Below are 7,188 nucleotides of genomic sequence, written 5' to 3' on the forward strand. Positions count from 1 at the left end.
CAAACGAACGACTGTGGAACAACTGGTGCTTGTGGTTTGGCTTTGTAGTTTGTCATCCAGACAGACACTGTAGAATCTTGATTTGGAGAGATTAGCGTTTCTCCCAGCCTTTTCCCGTTCTCCCAGCGACACTCCCGGCTTGTACAAAATGCAGAGTCCTGGGCTCTTTTCTGGACCTGCTCGTCGTCAGGGTGGGGGCCGTCTGGAGGCAGGAGCGTCACACGCCCCTTGAACCACTGGAGGGAATCTCCGCAATCCGCTTTCCGAAGAAGGACACTGAGATTAAAAGAGGAGAAAGGACCTGCCCGCGGTGTCCCAGCGGGTCTGGGCCGAGGACCAGGAATCTGGATCTGGGGACACCCAACCCGAACGCCGGCCCAGGTCTCCTCCTCCGCCGGGCTCGCCCGCGAAGACTCCGAGCCTTCGGGGCGGGCCACCGGCTCCCGGGCCGCTTTCAACCTGGGGGACGGGGGCGACGGGCGCGTTGCCATTGGCCGGGGCGCGGCGGACGCTTCCCCATTGGCCGCGGCGGACCCCCCGCCCCCCGCCGGGGCGGCCTCGTGATTGGCCCCACCCTCGGCTATAAGGCGGCGGCCGGCGGGGCCGTGGGAGCGCGCGGGAGCGCACGGCGGGGCGCGGCCGAGGCGGGGAGACGGCGCGCGGAGGGACTCGGCCGGGCGCCCATGGCGTTCGCGCTGCTGCGCCCCGTCGGCGCGCACGTGCTGTACCCGGACGTGCGGCTGCTGAGCGAGGACGAGGAGAACCGCAGCGAGAGCGACGCGTCGGACCAGTCGTTTGGCTGCTGCGAAGGCCTGGAGGCGGCGCGGCGCGGCCCTGGCCCCGGGGGCGGGCGACGGGCGGGCGGCGCGGGCCCGGTGGTGGTGGTGCGACAGCGGCAGGCGGCCAATGCGCGGGAGCGGGACCGCACGCAAAGCGTGAACACGGCCTTCACAGCGCTGCGTACGCTCATCCCCACCGAGCCGGTGGACCGCAAGTTGTCCAAGATCGAGACGCTGCGCCTGGCGTCCAGCTACATCGCTCACCTGGCCAACGTGCTGCTGCTGGGCGACGCAGCCGACGACGGGCAGCCGTGCTTCCGCGCGGCCGGCAGTGCCAAGAGCTCCGTCCCCGCCGCCGCCGCTGCCGACGGCGGCGGCCGCCAGCCACGCTCCATCTGCACTTTCTGCCTGAGCAACCAGCGCAAGGGGGTGAGTGCGCCGGGCGGTGGCCGCCGGGTCGGGGTTGGCTGGGGACGGGGCTCCTCGCGGAGCCAGAGAGGCAGAACACCAGGGAGCGAAGGGGGCGCGACGTGGACCTGGTGGTGAACGCGGCGCGCCAGACGCGGGATTCGGTGTGGCGCACAGCCGCTCGCTCGCTTGTCCCCCAAGCCGAAAGGGTGCAGGGAAGCCCGGACAGAGCTCGGGGCTCGCCGAGGATGCCCTCTGCCTCGGAAGGTGTGCCGGGACGTCCTTCCTTCCGGGAGCAGGGCGCGAGGACAGAGGAACAAAGCCCAGCGTTTATGGAGCTCTTCCTCCGTGGCCCCTGGGGGAGACTTCACGAGAATCCAGGCTGGGGGTGCTTCCGCCCCTTTTACCGCTGATGAGGAGCCGAGGCCAGCATTCACTCAGCTGGTGCAGGCTCGATATATAACTCTCCCCCATCCTAAGATCTGACCCCAGAGCAGGAGCCTGAGAAGCAAGGGGGTCATATACCCCCATGCAAGAGCCTGAGGTGCCCAGCTGATGGACGTGGGAGTGAAGAAGGGGACCCCATGTGAGCACCCAGCGGATGCAGTGGGTCAGCTGGGCAGAGCTGGAGCTGAGCTCCTGCTGGGGGACCTAGGGAATGGTGGGAACCAGGCTGGCCAGGGGCGAGTGGGGGCTGGGTCGGAGCAAAGGCTCCAAAGGCCCAAGGAAGCCCGGCTGTGTGACAACCTTGGATCCTGCAGCCACCATTTACATCCGAGGGGCTGAGGCTGAGAGAGTCCTGATGGCTTTTGGTGGCCATGTGGAAGAGCATGGGAGCTTGGGGTCAGGCCCCTGACTCCTGGGTCTTTGGTCCTCACAGCCGTCCTGTGTCCCTTGCTCCGTCTCGATGTGGGGAGGCCTCTGTGTCCTTCTGTCTCACCAGACTCCCAGTCTGGCTTTTCAGCCCTTGGCTGCCTCGCTTTCCCTCCATCGAACCTTGTACCCTCTCAAGGACCCCGGCAGCTCCCAGCTCTGGGCCCCAGCTCTGCCCCCGGCTGGGCACTAAGGGCTCACGGGGTTACCCGGATGCTCCCTGTCTGCCTTTCACCCACCCATTCGGCTCAGCAACCCTCAGCCACCCAGCTGCCTGCCCCTTGTCGGCTCTGGGACCGTACCTGAGAAGCAGGTGCTGGCTGACCATCCACCAGCCGGGAACCACAGCGTCGCTTTGGGGCCAGGACGGGGAGATGAAGATGAGGGTGCTATGCTGGGGGAGGGGAGCACAAAGCAGCTGCCAGGGCCCAGAGGAAGCCCCCACCACCACCCTCGTGCTGAATTCCTGAGCGGGGGGCAGGCAGGTGAAGGGGTGCTGGGAGGTGTTCCAGGCGAGGACATAGCAACAGCGGGGCTGGGAAAGCGCACCCCAGAGAAGGAAGTGGAAGTTCAAGGTGGTGAGCGGCAGATGGGAGGCAGCAGCCAGCCAGGGGGAGGCCAATGCTGATCTCTGCCTGGTGCTCTTCACACAATGTCCTTCATCCTTCAACAGCCAGGGAAGGAGGCCCTGTGGCTCTGCCCACCCGCTCGGAGACGTTAAGCCAGCGGTGGAGCCGGGACTCCCACTCAACCCTGCACCTGGGAAGTGGGAAAAGATGCGGCGGGAAGGCGTGGAACCGCAGGCCCGGGGAGGAGGCACGCGGGTCTCCTGTCCATTCCCCCCAGCGGTCAGCCCGGCAGCTCCTCAGCGGGTCTCGGGCTCTCCTGCAGCTGATGCGGCCCCGCCTGGGCCTGGCTGCTTCCCACCCCAACCCCCAACCCCGAGTCTGTATATGGGACTGAGAACGCAGCCAAATTTGGCTACAGAAGCCATGCTTGCAAGGCCACAGGCCCCTGGGGGAGTAGGCAGGTGGAGCTGTCCTCACCCACTGGGGCCCCTCAAACTGGGCTGTCTTGCGGGGCCCTGTTCCCTTCCACTCGTCAGGGGCTGGAATGCTCCAAGGCCACACACTCTGTTCCTTCACCCCTAGCCACCACCTCCCTCCGTCCTGCTTACCCTGGGACTGGGATCGCTATGGAAACCGTTCCCGGTAGCATCTTCCTGTTTAAGGAGGAGGTAGGTGTGGCCCTCCGGGACAGAGATCCCAAGTGAGCACTGGAGAGGGAGTGCTTGTCTCTGCCTTGCTTTCCCTTTTGTCCCGTGGGTGGCGGCTGGGCCACCAGGCGCCACTTGCTACCAGCACGCGATGCCCATCGACGAGGTCAGTTGAGCTCTTCCCGTGTTGCTGGGGCGGGCCTTCCCCCCGGCGGCGTGTGAGGCCTGGGCTAGCGTGGGTGTGAGCCTGCAAAGTAACGCCACTTGACAGGCGGAGAAACTAAGACCCAGGGGAGTGGAATCTCGCGCCCAGGCCTCCATGTGGGCCCAACTCCAGAGAGACCTCAGCTCTGAGTCTCTAAGGGACTAGACCCCTTCTGGTGCTCCTGGCACTTCACCCCATTTCACAGATGAAGAAACTGAGATTCGGGGAGGTGAACAGTCCTCACACTTGCGGGGAACCCGGTTCTGTCTGCAGACGAACTCCAGACTCGGGGCGGGAGGCCACTCTCCTTGCATCCGGGGATTTGACCCATGAAAGGCGAGGAGGCCATCTCCTACCCCCGACCTCGACGAGGCACCCCTCCCCTGCCCCACCCGCCCTTCTCAGCCACTCCTGCCAGAGTTTGTCTGAGAAGCCCAAGCCCTGGACTCTGCTGGGACTGTGGCCTCAGCCCTCAAAATAGCCCTGCCTGTGAGTGGACACGCTGTCCCCGGGCCTGCAGAGCCTCCTGGGAGGCTGGGCTCGCATCTGCATGGATCTGCCCCAACCTGGGCCCGGGCCGGAGGGAGGCAGGGGCAGAGCTCCCAGATGCTCGGCTGTTTCTCCGCGGGGCCTGAGAAAGCCGCCTGTCGTCATGTCCCGGCCAGGCCAGGCTCGAGGCTAGGAGGAGCGCCAGCCTTGGGATTTCTGACACCATTCAGCCGGAGAGCAAGATGAGCTTATTAGAAAACACAGATCTCCAGCCCAACTCCTACCAACTGGCCCGGTGCCCCCGGGGCTGGTCAGTCGACAGCTGGAGGCCTCCAAACAGCACGTGCTGTCCTACCTGTGACCTCTCTGGCTAAGGGTGGTGAAGGCCACAACTTGAGACTCTCATGGAGACGGCCTGGCAAGTAGCATTGATTGGTACCTGCTCCCAGCCAGGTCCTCGACTGGCAGCAGGGCCACGGCGTGAACGCCTGCCCCTTACGGGTTCCCTGAGCTCCCAGCCTGGTGGGAGACAGAGGAGAGACCCTGCCTTCCCCTTTGGGGACTGTCTCCAGAGAAGCAGGAAGTCTGCTCCCTGGGGTCGAGAAGCCTTCCCAGGGAGGCAGGACCAGAGAGCACCCTCCTGCCAAAGGGGGCATTTGCCCCTCTGCCTGGAGGCCAGGTGGCCAGAGGCACGGTGCTCTCCGGAAGGCAGCTGAGGGCGCAGGCAGGCAGTCCGAGAAGGCTGTGGGATGGGGCACTTCCTGCCTTGAATGTAAAATGCTATGCTGTAATGCTGTCAGGGTTTTTTTTTGGAAGTGAGAGATCCCATAGGGAAGAAACAGAAAAGGTGAGCCAGTGTGTAGGGCGGGGGCGCATCTCCCAGCTGACCTGCGGCATCAGTCTCCTTCTCCCAGGAAACCAGCCGCATTTTCCCAGGACTCCGGCAGCAGGAGCACGCCCTCAGCTCTGCCCTGGCTTTTGTCCTCAGTGTCAGTGCGTTTCTGTGCAGCTCAGCTGTGGCTTATTTTACACAGAGAGGCTGGCTCCCGTGTTGGGGGTGGTCTGATCCAGGCTCCTCTTTCTCCCTTCCTGCAGGGCGGCCGGCGTGACCTGGGGGGCACCTGCTTGAAGGTGAGAGGGGTGACCGCTCTTCGAGGACCACGGAGATGAGTCTGGGCCCCAGCGGTATTTGCTCCAAGCAGGACCCCAGAGAAGGAAGCCAGGAGCCAGCCAATGGCTGGATGGGGATGAAGACCCCAGGAACCAGAGCCATGTCTTCTTTGTGAAGGGTCCCGGGGACAGTGGCCTGGGCGCAGGACCCTCTGAGCAGGGCCCCGGGACATCTCCAACCTACCCTGGAGAGCTTCGAGGACCCGACCCATTCAGCCCACAGCCCTGGCTGACAAGAGATAAGACAGAACTTTTGGAGAAACAAAGACTGCTGGTGGCAGAGGGTGTGTGCATGTCTGTGCATGAGTGTGTGTGTGTGTGTGTGTGTGTGAGAGAGAGAGAGAGAGAGAGAGAATTTGGTGGGTTTAAAATAAAAAGATATTTTTAAATAAAAGATGTTGTTCCCAGCTAAGGAATGGAGGGGTTGTGGATATTGGAGGGGAGAGGAAGCCCTAAAAAGAGGCCCAGATGCTACAGGTGTTGTCCTGAGCCCTGGGGGTGGCAGGTGGAGCCCCCTTCCTGGGCAGAGAATCCCATTCTTTCTCCACGGCCGCCACTCGGCAGGTGTTGCTCACAGCTGTTAGGTGTCTGGTGTTCCTTTCGTTTGTTTCTGGGTGAGGACATCTTCACCTCGTTCATGGGGCTTAGAATTCCATAGGCAGGAGGGCTCCCCCCTCAGCTCTCCCCCGGGAGCAGCCAGAATCCCAGTTTTTCGTGATGTTCCCATTCCCCAAGCAGCAGCAGGCAGGTGACCACCCGGTCATCCTCGTCACTTCCGGCGTCTTCCTTTCTTCTTGCTCCACCTTGGGATGGCCCCAGGAGGTGTCCTCACTCTTCCATTGATGCTCACTGTTCCCTTTAATGGAGGCGCCATACTTCAGCGTGCCCTGTGCCAGGGCCGCCATGAGCGAGGCTGTGTGGACATCCAATTGTCCACCTGTGCACACGCACCTGTGCCTGAGCAGGCTGTGCTTACACCTGTGTAGCCGAGATCACTGTGGAACCAAGGATGCCGGGACACGTGGCAGAGTAACACCCTGTGTCCTGGCCACTGTGAAAACGCACAAGTGCCCCCTGCCCTGCCCTGCCCTGGAGATGGCACAGCCTGAGTGCCAGCCCTGTGGCCCTGACTGTGCTCCCGGCAGCCCGAGGCCGGGGCGCTGGGGTTGCCTCTGCTTTGCAGAGTTGGCCGGATTGGTGACAGCACAGCTACTCAGGGGAGCCAGGAGCTCAGTAGGGCCAGGGGGAGAGGCCAGAGCTGTCCTTGCCTCAGCGAGCTACCTTCATCTGCCTATTTTTAAACCAATTGTTTATTTAAGAGAGAAATAGGGGGGGCTCCCATCCACTGGTTCATTTCCCAGTGTCCATAGCAGCATACCTGGGGCAAAAGGCAGGGCAGGAACTCCATCCAGGTCTCCCATGTGGGCGCCATGGGCCCCACAACTGGAGGCCTCTCCGCTGCTCCCAAGGTCCCCGTCCTAGCACACCATCTCGTGTGCACTCACTGACGTCTGGCTCCTGAGCCTGTGGGAGTGCTCCCTGGGTTCGAGCCACCCCTCCCCTCCCTGCGCACAGCTGACCCTCAGACTGTGCCCGGGCTGCCCGTCCTGCCAATCAGCAGGCAGATTGCCAAGCACCTAGACACCACGGCTGAGCCCACAGACAAAACCCGGGGCCTGGGTGAGCACGTGAGTCCCCGAGACACCAGTCCTAGTTGGAACAGGCCCTGAAACACCACACTTCAACCCCCTGGGTACGAGACGTGGAGGAAGGAGGGCCCCGGAGGCCCGGCCCACCCAGGCGCCCTGTCCTCGCCTCCCCCGTGTGCGGGGACGCCGGTCTTGCCTATCCTGTGTCCCAGTGGCCTGCACTTCCCGCGCCAGGAGCTGATTAGGAAAGCACATTGCTCACCGTGCCTGCCCTGGTCCAGGCACAGGCAGCCTTTGGCAAAGCCACAGGAAAAGGACTGTGACCTCGTCAATGGCAGGAAACCTGGGAGTGGGGACAGAGCAGACCCTTGGGTGCTCTTGGCTGGGAGCCCACTCTGC

At 63.4% G+C, this 7,188-nt stretch overlaps 1 protein-coding gene across 1 annotated transcript; it reads left to right on the top strand.

Moving 5' to 3' along the window:
• Positions 1-635: 635 nt before the first annotated feature.
• On the top strand, positions 636-5,488 carry TCF15 (transcription factor 15). Its single transcript, XM_062202315.1, has 2 exons — positions 636-1,208; positions 5,066-5,488. The coding sequence occupies exons 1-2, from the start codon at positions 684-686 to the stop codon at positions 5,138-5,140; spliced, it is 600 nt and encodes a 199-aa protein (XP_062058299.1). The 5' UTR covers positions 636-683; the 3' UTR covers positions 5,141-5,488.
• The last annotated feature ends 1,700 nt before the right edge of the window (positions 5,489-7,188 follow it).

This window comes from Lepus europaeus, chromosome 10 (genome assembly GCF_033115175.1).
Source record: "Lepus europaeus isolate LE1 chromosome 10, mLepTim1.pri, whole genome shotgun sequence".
Classification (NCBI taxonomy): Eukaryota; Metazoa; Chordata; class Mammalia; order Lagomorpha; family Leporidae; genus Lepus; species Lepus europaeus.